This window comes from Culex pipiens, chromosome 3, assembly GCF_016801865.2.
Source record: "Culex pipiens pallens isolate TS chromosome 3, TS_CPP_V2, whole genome shotgun sequence".
NCBI classification, from domain to species: domain Eukaryota; kingdom Metazoa; phylum Arthropoda; class Insecta; order Diptera; family Culicidae; genus Culex; species Culex pipiens.
The window spans coordinates 33,948,706-33,965,435 of NC_068939.1; the positions used below are offsets into that span (position 1 = coordinate 33,948,706).

The following is a 16,730-nucleotide window of genomic DNA, read 5'->3' on the forward strand; positions in this document are numbered from 1 at the left end:
TCAAATTCCAAATCCCTTTACTGTTCTTGTTCGCACAAATGTTCCATATGCATTTTCTTCACTTATGCTTTATTGATGCAGTTTCGCAAGGTTGTTAATCGATAAAATTATCATCGATAATATTATCGTCTGACGAAAAAGATAATGGTTATCGTTATTTCGATAATTTTATCGGCGATTATCTTAACCCTTTACAATCCAACCCCGCCTTTAGACGGGCTACAATTAAAAAAAAATCGTCAAAAATCCATTTTTAACCAATTTTTGATCTCTTAAGAAATTGGAAAGAAGAACTCTTAAAACTTTAGAAAATATATGAGTTGGAAGTTTTACTTGTTTTATGTGACTTTGCCAATGATTTTAAAAATGTTATTTTTTAAGGGGTCAACTTTCGCTGTGTTTTTTGCTAACATTTCCTATATTTTAAGTAAAAAGAAGTATGCAGTGATTTTTGTAGTGTCCCAGGCTATGCTTGTACGCATTATTTTACAATTTAAATGATACTGATGCCATTTTATTGCTGAAAATATGAAAAAACAAGTAAAAAATTGAAAAAAGTGAAATTAGATGAGCAAAATGTAATGATATGAGGTGGTAGAATATGCCAAATACTATCAAAAACAAACATAAACTAAACAAGATAAATGCAAAGTAAAATATTAAAAATTAAACAAGAAAAACATAAAACAAGAGAAGTAAAGTTTTTCGTAGAACAGAAGTTGCTCAAAATGACCTCCTAAACACGGGAAAAATAAAAATATTCGAAAAAAAATTTGGGCAGTAGAGGAATAGTGGACGATAACTATATTTTTAATCTTTCTAAAATCAAATATTTCATGTTAAATATTCAATACTTTCATGAGACTAATTTTTTTTTTAAATATGGTTAGTTTTGAAGTAGAAATATGTACTCAAAATTGTTCACAAAATACCTTATTTTTTCGAATGTACTTTAAATTTCATACTTTGTAATATGAGTATCAAACGAAGTAAAATTTTGATAGCTTTTTCACATTTATAGATTTTTTGTAAAATACTTAAATTTTCACAAACTACCGTATTTTTGTAAAATACTCATTTTTTTATAATATGCAAAATGGGTACTGAACGAAGTGAAACTTTGACTGTTTCTTCACTTTATTAAAGTATTTTTGTAAAATACTAAACCATTCTCAAAATACCGTATTTTTCTATAATACTAAATTTTTTATAATTTGTGATATGGGTATCAAACGAAGTGAAATTTTGTATGGTTTTTCAATTAATTACAGTTTTATGGTTGGCAAATACAATAAATTTCACAATTTACCATATTTTTCGAAAGTACTCAAATTTTAAAAAAATGCTATACTGGTATTAAACGTAGAAAAATTTTGTATGCTTCATGCAAACATAAAAATTTTGTATGCTCTATACCATTATTGCGTAGTTTGATACACATATCGCAAATAAAAAAAACCAGTATTTTCAAAAAATACGGTATTTTTAGAAAATGTAAGCATTTTACACAAAAAAAAGCTTTGATAAAGTTAAAAAGCAAAAAACGATACGTTTGCTACCCATATTGCTTATGTTGACAATTTGAGTATTTTCGTAAAATACGTTATTTGTGATTTTTTATATTTTTAAAAAAGCTTATATAAAGTGAAAAAGTAAACAAAACTTCGCTTCGTTTGATACCCACATTGCAAATTATGAAAATTTAAGTATTTTCTAAAAAATACAGTATATTGTGAAAATGTAAGTATTTCACAAAAAACTATATTAATGTGAAAAAGCAATCAAAATTTCACTTCGTTTGATACCCATATTGCAATTTATGAAAATTTTAGTAATTTCGAAAAAATACGGTATTTTGTGCACAATTTTGAGTCCATATTTTACTTTGAAACTCCCTAGATTTTCATGAAATATATTCTTAGAATTGAAAATTTAACATGATATAGTTAAATTAAGTCGATTTAAAAAGATTTAAAAAATGAATTATCGTCCATTATTGGCGATAAAATTATCGAAATTGAGCCTCGATAATTTTACCGTTTATAACCTTGGTTCAAAATCGTGTGCTCTTTCAGAAAAACCAAAATTATCGAAAACTTCACACGTGGTCTGCTGTTTTAGCAAATAGAACAATTATGTGATCATGGGATAACTTTACAATCAGTTTAGTGCTCAAAAATCAAAAATAAACTATTAATATTTGTCCAAAGCCTCTCGGATCATGGAGTCTTGACTGTACACCCAGAACTGAGCATCGGCATACGAGAGGATAAAGAGCACGATTCGGTAGTAAAATGGAACTGTGTGCGGACGGAGAGGATAAATCCCGAAATTACTGAGAGTACTTTACTCATGGGTTCATCTTCAAAAAAAGTTCATCTACCAAAAAAAAAGTACCGGAACCGAGACTCGAACCCAAGACCTTCAGCTTATTGAACCGTGCCTTTGCCGTATGGGCCACCATGGTACGGTGACTAAGTGGCGGTCATTTGTCTATATAAGCCACTCAATAGAATGAACTGTTCCAATGAACTAATGAACACGTGAGAGGACTTTACTCTCGCAAAATAGCACTTTCCTCACGTTTCTTTTCGTGAGGACTATCCCCTCGTTCTTTAACTTTGGGTGTATGTAATTTAATTTATATTATGTTTCTTTTATTTTCATATTGTTATTTATAACTATGCCATCAAGATTTCATTAGCATCGCTTGGAAACGGTGATTTTAACAGATGTGCTAGTTCAGGTTGGAGATGATAATTGGGAATACACTAAAACCCCGGTTTACCCTCAGGCGTTACGGTTTTCGTCGATTTCTCTGGAACGACGCAATCTTTTTGCAATCTTTTTAAAGCAATTTATAGGTCTTGTGCAGATCTACAAATTGCTTTCAAAAGAATGTAAAAACATTACACTGTTTTCGAGAAATCAACCAAACAAAAAGCGTAACGCCTGCGCGTAAACGGGGGTTTTAGTGTAGAACCAACTCTACCTGATATAGATTCTCAACACAATTACAACCGTCCATTACCGGCCTCTACCATCTCCACCGCACACCAGCGATAAGTATAGGGAATTTGGAAGATGGGAATTGTTGATGTTCGACTTTTTATACAGAATAAGGGAAAATCTCCACGGTATCCTCAAGTAAGTTTCGCTTGGAGTTGAACAGTTTTTGGGAAGGTGAATGGTCTAAGGTGCCACCCTAGGCGAGTTTTAACGACACTTTCAATTCTTATTATCTCTTATTGTTTAAAAATTCAATGAGACAAGATCTTTCTCGTTGGGAGCCGATGGGAATCAAAACCAGAACCATTCGCTTACAGAGCGAACATCGTAACCATTCAGCCACGACTGTTCCTTATGCCTTCAACATTTCATTAGCGCTTGAAATAAGGGGCAGCACTTCTAAACCCACCACCAGTCAAAGATGGCAAAAAACGTATGTCTCAGGAAAAGTTAACTTGAGAATAAAATGATAACATACTCGTGAGAGCTGGAAAATACGACGTAATTGAACTTGAACTCTGTGCGTTTCGAGGTCTCTCGTCAAGCCAAGTCTGACTTTTCGTCTCAGGCCCGAAGGACTTTTATGATGGTTGCACAGTGGGCGAGTTACGCGGACAAAATTCATATTTTAAATACAGTCCACGCTTGATTACCCCAAAGCCTCGAATATCCGAAGTTAAATTTTGCCAAGACCTTCGAATTATACTTTGAAATTTTTGAAAATTGACTGTGGACTGTGGTTAAGTGGTTTTTTCATTTGTTTCAATTTATGATTTATTTTTGTTAGATTATTTCTTCTGTTCGTTTTCGTTTTCCGCTACATGATTCTCATTCCCAACTGTACCTTCTGCTTCCCACATTGTGCCGCAGGATTCGTCAAAACAATGCTAAACAAGCCGCATGTATGATGATACTTTCCACACAACTCGACAATGTTGTGTCTGCGTTCTTGTGGGGGGAAGTCAGCTCAGATACACTCTAAAATAAAACTGCGCTTGGGGGTATTTTTGGCTGCCTCCTCGTCGGCCGGATTCAGCGAATGCCGAGGCGATTGACTTTTGCCCTTAGTTTGGCGGTGGCCTTTTCGGTGTGTGAGGAGGTGGAGAGGGATCTCCTGGACACGTGGCAGCAACGGATAATGCGTGCTGGCAAGAGAGGCATTGTTTTATGAAGAGATGCGTCGTGTTTGGTTTCGGTTTCGAGAACGAGAGCTTGCGGGTTGTTTTGAGAAGAAACATGCGTGAGCAAATGTGAAGAGTTTCAAGTATAATTTTACCAACGGTTTTGTTGAATTAGGAATGAGCACTTGGATAAGCTGTTGTCGTCAATGCATATGTGTAAACATTGAAGTGCTTTTTATTATTATCTTTTGTGAAAATGGATTCTATCTTCTGCAAAGTTTAATATCGACGAAGAAATTTTCAGAAATGAATTTGTAGTTTGTTGTTTTATTTGTTACGATGGCCTGTTTATATAAACTGTGTACCAGGTCAAGGATAGTTATTTTGGATCTAAAGTAATCATCACAACGTCCTTCATTAACATGAAGACTTCCATCATTGCCATGATCTTTCGTTCAAAGATATAAATTTTGCGTCGCTTGCAATATTTTGACGAAATTCCTTCTACAAGTTGTTTTTTTCTTTGAGTTTTTTTATCGATATATTATGATTAAGGGGTTACATACATGTAGAAAATCACAAAATTTTAAATTACAGAATATTTGTTAAATCCACTCAAAGGATGATTATTAATCACTCCTGAAAGTTTCATAAAGATATTTCATGATTTAACTGAGTAAGAGACGATTTAAGCTCAAAATATTGCCATGTGCAAAGCGGGCTGTCAAACTTTGTTGAAGTTTTGCCTTCCTCACTGAGGTAAGGCTATAATCCTGCTCGAAAAAGTAACTTTTGAAAAACAGCTCGTAGACCTATATTCATGTATACCTATCGACTCAGAATCGAAAACTGAACAAATGTCTGTGTGTGTGTGTGTGTATGTGTGTGCGTATTCCCCTTGGTGCTCAAAATTCTTGCCAAGTTTTCTCGGCACTGGCTGATCCGATTTGAGTCAAACAAGTTGCATTCGGTCCGGTTTAGTGCCCCATGCTGCACTATTGAATTGTTTGAAGATCCGATAAGTAGTTCAAAAGTTACGTATAAAAAAGTGTCAAAGTCTCGAATCGGGTGCTGGAATTTTGATGCCGGATCTCACTTAAATGCATTTAAACTATGCCCAGATCCATCATCCAACCCATCGTTGGTTAGGTAATCGAAAGACCTTTCCAATGATTCTAAAACATTGAAGATCTGGCAACCCTGTCTCAAGTTATGACCACTTAAGTGATATTTATGTACTTTTTTGAAGCCGGATCTCACTTAAATGTATGTAAACTATGTACGGATCCATCATACGACCCATGGTTGGTTAGGTAATCAAAAGACCTTTCCAATGAGTTCAAAACATTGAAGATCTGGCAACCCTGTCTCGAGTTATGACCACTTAAGTGATATTTATATACTTTTTTGAAGCCGGATCTCACTTAAATGCATGTAAACTAAATCCGGATCCATCATCCGACCCATTGTTGGTTAGGTAATCGAAAAACCTTTTCAACGAGTCCACAACATTGAAGATCTGGCAACCCTATCTCGAGTTATGACCACTTAAGTGATATTTATGTACTTTTTGAAGACGGATCTCACCTAAATGCATGTAAACGATGTCCGGAACCATCATCCAACCCATCGTTGGTTAGGTAATCGAGAGACCTTTCTAACGAGTCCACATTATTGAAGATCTGGCAACCCTGTCTCGAGTTATGACCACTTAAGTGATATTTATGTACTTTTTGAAGACGGATCTCACTTAAATGCATGTAAACGATGTCCGGATCCATCATCCGACCCATCGTTGGTTAGGTTATCGAGAGACCTTTCTAACGAGTCCACATCATTGAAGAGCTGGCAACCCTGTCTCGAGTTATGACCACTTAAGTGATATTTATGTACTTTTTTGAAGCCGGATCTCATTTATATGCATGTAAACGATGTCCGGATCCATCATCCAACCCATTGTTGGTTAGGTAATCGAGAGACCTTTCCAACGAGTCCACAACATTGAAGATCTGGCAACCCTATCTCGAGTTATGACCACTTAAGTGATATTTATGTACTTTTTTGAAGCCGGATCTCATTTATATGCATGTAAACGATGTCCGGATCCATCATCCAACCCATTGTTGGTTAGGTAATCGAAAGACCTTTCCAACGAGTCCACAACATTGAAGATCTGGCAACCCTATCTCAAGTTATGACCACTTAAAAGATATTTATGTACTTTTTTGAAGCCGGATCTCACCTAAATGCATGTAAACTATATCCGGATGCATCATCCGACCCATCGTTGGTTAAGTAATCGAGAGACCTTTCTAATGAATCCACATCATTGAAGATCTGGCAACCCTGTCTCGAGTTATGACCACTTAAGTGATATTTATGTACTTTTTTGAAGCCGAGTCTCACTTAAATGCATGTAAACGATGTCCGGATCCATCATCCAACCCATTGTTGGTTAGGTAATCGAAAATCCTTTCTAACGAGTCCACAAAATTGATGATCTGACAACTCTGTCTCGTGTTCTGACCACTTAAGTTATATCTGAGTACTTATTTTTCTGGACCTAAAAAAAATAGCTGAAATATGTGTTTAAACCACTCATATTACCCATTGTTGGTAAAAAGTGAGGAAGGCATCAACCACATAGGTGGATTAAGTTAGTTTTTCTCTAAACCCCGAGTTGATTTACGGGTGCCACGATATCTCGAGATGGGAAGGACCAAATTGGCTGAAATTTGAGGTGAAGACTCTCAAGATGTATCCCGTGTGCATGACGAAGCCCAATTTTTAAAATTTGCTTTTTAGAAAAATACAAAAATCAAAAACTTTTGTTTTTTTTTCATGAAAAACACAAAAATATTTTTATCTTTTTTTAAAATAAACTTTTTGAAAATCGGACTTTGTCATGCACACGGAATCGGTTTAACGAGTCTTCACCAAAATTTTTAGCCAATTTGGTCAAGACAGTGTTGAGATATCGTGTCACCCGTTTTTTGACATTGCTAAGTTGAAATTGCTATATCTCGGCAATGGTGCAACCAAAAGTCTTCAAATTTGATTTGTTAGTAGGTGAAAATGTATATTTTAATGCCCTGAAAAAAGAATTAAAAAAAGTTGAAGTGTGTGCTCATACTAACCTCCGACTTTTTTGCCGATATACATGTATGTAACCCCTTAAGGCTACCAACTCTTGCTGAGCAAAAATCCGTAGGATATAAAGGCATGGTATAACAAAAACTGTCAAGGAATTATTTATATAAATGAAATCAAATAAATTTGAGAAACTGTGTCGTTTTTACAGCTAACAAATTTCACAAAATGCTATCAAAGTGCTTATGACTTGCACGTTTAAAAGTATTCATAAAATAAACCGTGATTTGAATCAAAACATTATGTTCTTATTTTTTTTTTAAGTTAAAAAGTTTACGAAATGTCAAGTTTGCTTTAACGAATAATATCGTTCTCAGTGTTTTCACGAACACATTTCCAATTTTTTTTTATTGGAAAGGTAACATGTGATACACAACAGTTTATAGGGCCTTTAAAACAACTCTAGATTTGTTAATTCAAATGTTCAAAGGTTTTCACAAGTTTTAGATGGCTTTTGGATCTTTCAATGGATAAATATATTTAGTAAAGAATTTCTAAAAGAACAATTCGATATTTTTTCAAAAGGCCCTATCAACACATGAAAGACAATAGTTTATAGGACCTTTTAAAAAAAACTCTAGACTTATTGATAATCAAGTTTGAATTGAGGAAACCCGGAAAACTCTCCCTTTTTAAATCAAACTCACAGTAAAATAAAAATAAAAATGTCTAGTTAACAAAAGCTTTGACCAAATAAAAAAAGCAATTCAATGTTTAAAAAGATGTTAAAATTCCGTATTATGCTAAAAATTCCCTACAAAAATTCTGGCCTGTTAAAAATCCGCGAAGAGGGTCGAAAATCCGTATGGTAAGGAAAAAATCCGTACAGTTGGTAGCCTTAATTATGATAATTTCAGATATCATGGTCGGGCTTCAATTGTATAGGACCCAAGTGAATGATAACCTTATCATTATATACTTTTAAGATCAATCAAAACGTTCTAACTTAATGTTTTATGAATAGTCAGGGGATAGCGAAGAAGCCGCAATCTTGGAAGTTCAGATAACAAACACTCAGAATCAGTATTATTCATATTACTTTGGTAACACGAAGTGTGTTATCCTGGTTAAACTCAAAAGTCCCATGCAAATGTGTAAAACCAAACTGAAAAATGTGTAATGCCGATGCACAGTGTACGGGCGCACTGTTTGATCGACCAAAAGTAAAAAAGCAAAAAAAGGTAAACAGAAAAATCACTTTTTTCATTATGAATTTTCAGCCAATATTGGGATGGAATCTCCAAGGATATAATAGAATTCGCCATCAGCAACACAATTCACGTGTTTTTCAGGTATTTATCGTTTAAATTGCGGGAAATTTGGAAATCAAAAACCCAAACAATGATTTGTTATGGGCTACCATTTGACAGCTAAGCTTTTGCTGTGGGCTCTCATTTGACAACCGTGCTAATGTCGACTGTTGTCAGTTTGCTTTGGTCGGAATAGGGTTGCCATCCCCCCCTGAATAGTTAAATAACCATTTTAATTGTTTGTTTGTTTATTTATATTGACCATTGGAAATCTATCAAATGAACACTTCTGCCTTTCGATTTTTCAGTAGTTTTATTCATTCTGCCATTTCATTTTTTCTGCCATTTGAAACATTCGGTTTTTCAAATTTCTGGCAAGTTTTCCGCCAAATTACATTTTCTGGCTTTTTGACCGTTTCTGCCATTTGACTCATTCTGCCGTTTGTTTTTCTGCCTTCGTTTTCTGCCAAACAACATTCTGGCGAATGATTTGTGGCATTTGGCCCAACCCCTACACATGCAACAGCTTATATTACAGTTCAGTTTGATCGAAAGGGAAATCAGAGCTACAATACATGTTCCACAAACTGCAAAGATGCACAAAGTGGTTCGCGGATGGCGGAAGTAGCTACTCTGCACAGCTCCCACAGGGGTACAACGTTGCGCGTCTTCTGTATCGCTCAATTTAAAGCCTTCGTTGCACTCGCATTCATCGGGAGCTATACAAACTCCGTCTGAGCAGTTATCACAGATCGGTTCGCATACCGAGGTTTTGTTGAACGTTCCATTGTCCACCAGTTCGTACCCGTCGTTGCAGAATGCCGTACAAACGGTGGAGTCCTTCCAGGCAACTGCATACATCTGGAGCCGAACAGATTGCATTCTCGCAAGATTCTTCGCACACTGGAGTGCACCCTTCATCGAATTAAGTTTGATTGTACCCGCCATGACATTCACATACATTTGGAGCAGTGCAAATCCCATTCTTGCACGGTTGTGAGCACGTCGGACTACAGTATCTGGAATTGTTCTCGGAAGTAGCTAGAACGTAACCGGTGGAACAAAGACAAACATTAACACCGATGCAACTTCCAAACGTGCAATCCATCACGGCTGCATCACAAACTGGGCGGCAGGCGTTGTCGTCCACGCGTTGGTGTCCTTCCCAGCATTCGCACTGATTCGGTCGAACACAGCTGGAATTGACACAGGAAGGATCGCAGGCAGGTTCACACACGTTTCTCGCTTCAGAAGATTGGATAAATCCATCGAAGCACTGGCACAACCCATTCGAAAGACAGCGAGCGTTGGTGCACGACGGATTACAACTTGGCGCGCAGCGTATCGATCCGGAATCGTACTCCAGTGAGAATCCTTCATCGCAAAGCAGAATATTAGGTGCAATACAGCGGCTGTTCTGTGATTCGATATACTTGGTGGCACTTGCAGGTATTCGGGGCTACGCAGTCACCGTTTTCACAACGAGGAGTGCACGATGGGATGCAAACATTTGATTCTTCTGCATTCTTCGTGAAACCATCCAAGCAAGAGCACTCGTTAGGACTTGAACACTCTCCGTTAATGCAAGCTGGGTTACAGTTCGGAATGCAGCGGCCATTTTGGAACATGTATCCATCGTTACATTTACAGTAATTTGGAGCTACGCAAGTCCCGTTGTCACAATTAGCGTAGCTTGAATCACATGTTGCTTCACACCGGTTCGCAACTTCCAGTGAACCCGCAAATCCATGGAAGCATTCACAGGTATTCGGACTAACGCATTTTCCGTTGCTACAGGGTGGATCACAAGTTGGGATGCATTCGAAGTCAGATTCTTGAATCTTGTGATACCCGCTCAAGCAAGAACACTGTCCCGGACTCACGCAATTTCCATTGATGCACTCCGGGTCACAAATGGGAACACACTTGCCCGAAATCAATGTGTAGCCAGTTTTGCAAATGCAGGTATTTGGTGCCACACAGACTCCTCCAGTGCAATCGACATAGCTCGGATCACACACGGGAGTACAGGCGAAAGAATCAACTTTAGATGGTTGATATCCGTTGAGACATTGACAGCGATTTCTTCCCACGCAGTATCCATTCTGACAAGGCTTGTCGCACCTTCCTGTGCAAACTGTTCCATTGCGGACACCAAATTCCAACAGTTTCGGATTGAAGAATTGTTCCTTTGAGCAGGCACAGTGTCCATCCCTGTCGCACAGTCCCCCGATGCAAGCATCTTTACAGCTTGGAACACAAGCCGCGTTGGAGTCTTTCCGGAATCCCTCGTCGCAGACACACTCATTCGGTGCAACACAGCGTCCGTTCTCGCAGCTTGAACACTTTGGTTTACACTCGTTCAACACGTTGACGTATCCCTCGTTGCAAGTACACTGATCCGGTCCGGTACAGCGCCCATTCGGGCATCCACTCTTACACACTGGGTAGCAGTCTCCACCGTAGTCGAAGTATCCTTCACAGCAAACCAACCTGGATTCCGTTAAGTAGGCCAGCTCACAGCTTTTGGTGTAGTAGCCAAAGTGGACCTGCTTGTGGTGCGAAATGAAGAAGCATTCATACGAGCAGGTACTGTACCTGGAAACGTACTCATCCCAAGAATTGACGTAAGGAGTCCTGTTTGAGGATAAGATGTATCAAGTGTTTGACAGTGTAAATTCTAAAAGTAATACTTCACGTTCATCCAACACTTGCGACCAGTAACCAGTGGATGCAGTAAGCAAAGTAAAACAACTTGCGTTAGGATATACATTTCGTACTGGACTGTTTTGTTCGAAGTCGTAAAGCCATATTATATAGTGGGCTGTGCTAATTATTTAGGTCACTTATCACATGCATCGAACTATTTAAGGGTTGCTCGAAGAACAAGGTTACGTCACCCGAGCAGGGGTAAATAACACGGGAATACCAAATTTTGGTATTACTTGGGCAAATAACAGCGACCAAAATGTGCCCTTGGTTGCCCAGTAATAGATGGTAAAATACCATGAAATCATACCAAAATCTTGTATGTGTAAGGGCACAACAATACCAAACCATGTTATTCCAAGGGTAAAATAATACCTCAAAATAAAACCATTTCAATACCAAGTTGTGGTCTTCTGGATTTTTGAACATTGCTTGAATACCAAAACTTGGTATTGCCATGGTTTTATTTTTAGGTATTCCCGCGCCCTTGGAAAATCATATTTTGGTATTTCTGTGGTCTTTCACATACATGATTTTGGTATGATTTCATGGTATTTTACCATTTATTACTGGGCAACCAAGAGCACATTATGGTCGCTGGTATTTGAACAAGTAATACCAAAATTTGGTATTTTCATACCCTTTTTAGTGCAGCAGTTGCAGTTAGTGAAAAAACGGAAATTATTCATATACAACAGCCAAATCTACTCACCTGATGATTCCATGTTGTTATTAGTGATATTCTTCACCCAAGTAGCACTCATAACTTGTCGACTGTTGAATAATAGTTAGACAATTGTTTTTGATAAACATACGAGAAAAAATCTGAACATAACTTAAATAACAGTTTGTTTCACTGCTTGTATTACTGACTTATGTAACTATCGTGTTTTGTGACACAAAAGTGTTAAAACACAGTCAACTTCACTTTTTTCCAACAAAACACAACATAGGAAAAATTCTCACCTATTTGGAGGGTTCCATCCAATTAGCTGATTTACACTGTTTATCTAATCTAATCTAATCGAACACAAGCGCAGCCAGTCCGAAGAAAGCATCCGGGAAGAACTTATGGTTAGATTACGCCTCAAGTTCTTTCTTGTCATTATTAATGATTGCAGTACTTTCGAGAACCCCCGAAATGTATTACACTCACTAAAGCGGCCCGGCCTACTGCGTTGCATTAACCGCAAGAGACAGATTCTATGAACGGAACCCACATTTCATGGAATCATCAGGGGAAGAAGAAGTGAGGACATACCGTACCAACCACTTCGAGTTATTTATAGAATATGGTGTGTAGTGTGTGTAGGGGAATCGTTGGGGAAGGGATTGTTGTATTATATAGTAAATGACCTTGTGAAATTATTTCACCACTACGGATTAATTAACTCAAGGGGTGTCAACCCCTCGGTGGCCGAGTGGCTAGAGTATCTGACTACCAATCCAAAGGTGTGAGTTCGAATCCCACCTGATTCCATGCGTTTTTTGTTCATATTCAAAGTTCAATTAAAGTCGAATAATTTCAAGGAGACCGGTCGGGATGCGAACCCGGAACCTTCCGCTTATGAGGCGGGAGCCGTAGCCATTAAGCCACGGGCCGGTCCTTCAATTAGCTGATTTACACTGTTTAAACAACTTATTTTGGAACACCTTCGATAGAAACTTGCTTGCTCACTTCTGTTTGAGGTTTTTATCACTTGATTTCAGTCGAAAACGCTTTTAATGAGCTGTAATTAAACGTCAAAATGCTGATATGCCAAGATGCTGTTCCCTCATCTGCATTGTTTTCCTCGAAAACAGTTTGTTGAATAAGAATAATATTGCACTGTTTGTTTCACTGCTTATCTAACATTGTCATGTGACGGCATCTTCTGAAAAATGGGCGTGGCTAACCATTCTATAAATAACCTTAGGTTTTCTCGCTTTGTTACACAAATGTTATCGGAGAATAGGTTATATAACTGATATTCAACAAACATATTCAACTTGACATTGCGTGTTGTTAGGTGGTGTGAATTTGTACGTGAGGTATTTAAAGTTTCAATAATGTTTATTTATCGAAGATTGCAATAATTTCAATTGTTGACCGTTTAGTTTGATACCTTATTGCCGGTAAAAGCTACACAAATGTCAGCTTATGGAGTTCATGATAGAGAAAATAACAAATTAAAATCATACCGATTTCAATGTTGCTCCATGGTACGGTAATAGAAATGACAGTTGAAACGGTTTGTTATAACTAAGTTGTATATTGGAGTTATAAAAACTGACTTGAAACCAACTTATATAACTTAATTTCCAATGACAGCCTTTTCTGGAGTTAAGTTGTATAGCTCACTGCTGTATAACAAAGCTGACAGCAGCCTTCTTATTGACGTTTAGGACAGCTTGTTTACTATGAAGCCTCGTGGAGAGATGTGGAAGCGCGCCTGGACCTGCCGTGGAGATAACAACAAATCGTCGAAGTCATCGGATCGAATCTTGGGAAAGACGAAGTTCATCAAAAAAGGAAAATCTAAAAGTTCGCCATTGAGAGGGTTTCACAAGAATCACAGTTAGAGAGCGCGAAAATATATATTTTTTTTCATACGATTTCAATTTTTTTCTAAATGAATCGGGCAGAAACAAGCGTACCAAAATAGTCAGAGATACTATTCATATTGGCTTCGTCTTTGATTGAAATTCTGATAAGAACTGTTTGTTTACATGAAAGTTGGGTAACGGTTAGACAACTGTTTTCAATCTATCTTTCCTTTTCAGTGTGCGCTTTGATTTGACAGCACAGCCGTTAACCACGCCCCCTTTTTTCGTTGAATCTCTTGTTAGATAGCACAGTGTTGTCAGATACATTTGTACAACTTACTCTGATAACTTGCATCTTATTCTGGCAAGTTATACAACAGAAAAAGTGCGCTTTTTCCAATGCACAGGAGTTGTAGAACAAGTTGTGGTAACGAGGCCGTTCGGTTATACAACCAGTTGGGAAATACGTTTATCTGACAAAGTGTGTTGCTTGGGCACCACACCGAATGCATTTGTCATTGATGAACGGCCTGTGCTTGAAGTTCTTGAAGCTTCTGAAAAATAACAAGATTGAAAAATAAGTATTATTAAAATGAAACTGAATTGAAATTCACCAAAATTCTTAATCTGTCGATTGACTCGTTTTTCAAAGTATTTGGTTATCCCGACTTAGAGATATTTCAACGTTTTTGAAAAAAATATTAGTGGGTATATCACACTAATTTTTAAAATCATCTTTAACATTTTTGGGTTTCAAGTCATTTTAGCGCAAAATTAATTAACTCGTAAATTTTTTTAACAAATTTCCCATAGTTTCAGAGAAAATTGATGAAACCTTTCAATATTCAAATAATACCAAAATGTGCCATCCTGACTTAGAAAATTTTCCACAATTTCAAGTCATTTCTGTAGGGGGTATATCAAAAGTGTTTAAAATCAAGTTTGAAATTTCCGGTTTTGAATGAAAGCATTCGCTTTGAGACATGATTTTAGCGCAAAATTAATTATTTTGTCAAAACTGGTCAAAATTTTCCCATAGTTTCAGAGGAATTTGATAAAACACTTTAATACCAAAATAATACCAAAATGTGCCATCCTGACTTAGAAAATTTTCCACAATTTCAAGTCATTTCTATAGGGGGTATATCAAAAATGTTTAAAATCAAGTTTGAAATTTCCGGTTTTGAATGAAAGCATTCGCTTTGAGACATCATTATAGCGCAAAATTAATTATTTTGTCAAAATTGGTCAAAATTTTCCCATAGTTGCAGAGGAATTTGATAAAATACTGTAATACCAAAAGAATACCAAAATGTGGTGTTCGATCATTGACAAATTCTGCAATTTTGCAATATCAAAACAATACCTTAAATTGGTATGATACCACATTTTGCTCTTGCATAATCCTTAAGACAAATTTTAAAGGGTCCAGGAATACCAAAATTTGGTATTGATACCAGAGAAAGGTATTATTACGCATTTCCCTTGTTATTTACCCATGCTCGGGCATGCTCAGGATAAGCCGTCTTAACTTCCGCATTGAGATGCTATGCGTCACCGGTCTATATGGGTCCCCGAGCAAAAATTTACAACCAAACAATTCACTAAAAGTAAAATTGTCTATTAAGTATGCTAAACTGCCTTACCCAAAGCGTTCTCAGTCTCAAATGGTAGTTCCAGATGTCCCATACAAGCTGCTGGTCGTTATGCTATTTTTTCACTAAAATGCCAATAACTCCCTTTACATTCAACCAATTGGGATGCTTCACCCTGCATTTTGTTGCATCTTGAATTTTGAAATTAAATTTAAATTTAAGCCTTTTTAAGATGTTTAACGTTTTAGAACCTTCAAACTTTGTGTCCCGATTTGCCCCACTTCCCGTTGACCTAGAGTGCTAATATTTTGGCCAGATAATAATCCCTGGCTGAGGTCGTGGACTCGTTCTTAACACCCTAACGCAAATGATTACTCCAGAACACCACTTTAACTTCAAAACTGATTCAAACTGCACTGCTTTATATAGAGTGCCATTAGAATTTCATCCATTTTGTTCAATTCAGTGTCTAGTAATAATGTAAAACGTAAAAATCTTGATTTTGATCAGGGCTGGAAGGGGTTATCTGAAGATCGGAGAAAGTGCATAAAAACACTCGTGCTCATTCTCATCACTTTGGATAGGGTTGTCAAATTTCTAATCTTTTCGGCTCATTCTTTTGAATAACTATCTACCTTTTTACACTAAAATACTAAATTTAGCTAAAACCGTTTTTGCTACTTTAAAGTACTTAACTAAACATAATAATTGTCGATATCGACCAAGTCGGATCGAAAGAGACCAATACGGACAAAATCGGTTCAGTCAGTGAAGAGAATCTGATATGTAATCGAATTATTATTTTTTGTTCACGCTCCTACACGCACCCACTCAGACATTTGCTCAGAACTAGATTCTGAGTCGATATGCCTAGGAGGTTATATCAAGAAGTTCATTTTAGACTGATTTTAAAGCCTTTCCTCAGTATCGTGAGGAAGGCAAAAATCACAAGGCATCGATTGGTAATACTCTCATTTGCGCAAATGACGGCAAGTGATCCTGTCAAACTTTGTGCGAACTGTCGAACTTTGTGAACGTTTTTCTCTAAACACCGAGTTGATAAACACTCGAGATGGGCAGGACCAAATTGGCTGAAATTTGGGGTGAAGACTCTCAAGACATATTCCGTGTGCCTGATTTTGAAATTTTGCTTTTTTAAAAAAAATACAAAAATAAAAAATTGACGATTTCTTATACGAAAAACATACAAATATTTTTATCCTTTTTTAAACGGCCTTCACCAAAATTTTGAGCCGATTTGGTCAAAGCAGTGTTGAGATATCGTGGCACCCGTTTTTTGAAACTGCTAACTTAAAGTAGTTATATCCCGGCCAAGGTTCCAAATGTCTTCATGTTTATTTTGTTAATAT

The 16,730-nt window shown here is 36.9% G+C and overlaps 1 protein-coding gene across 1 annotated transcript; it reads right to left on the reverse strand.

The window, feature by feature from the left end:
* Positions 1-210: 210 nt before the first annotated feature.
* Positions 211-15,275, reverse strand: LOC120430218 (epidermal growth factor-like protein). The gene is made up of 5 exons (XM_052709864.1): positions 15,262-15,275; positions 10,179-11,167; positions 9,653-9,726; positions 9,119-9,391; positions 211-219 (listed from the first exon to the last, which is right to left on the reverse strand). Exons 1-5 carry the CDS (start codon positions 15,273-15,275, stop codon positions 211-213), a joined length of 1,359 nt encoding a protein of 452 aa, XP_052565824.1.
* Positions 15,276-16,730: the final 1,455 nt, after the last annotated feature.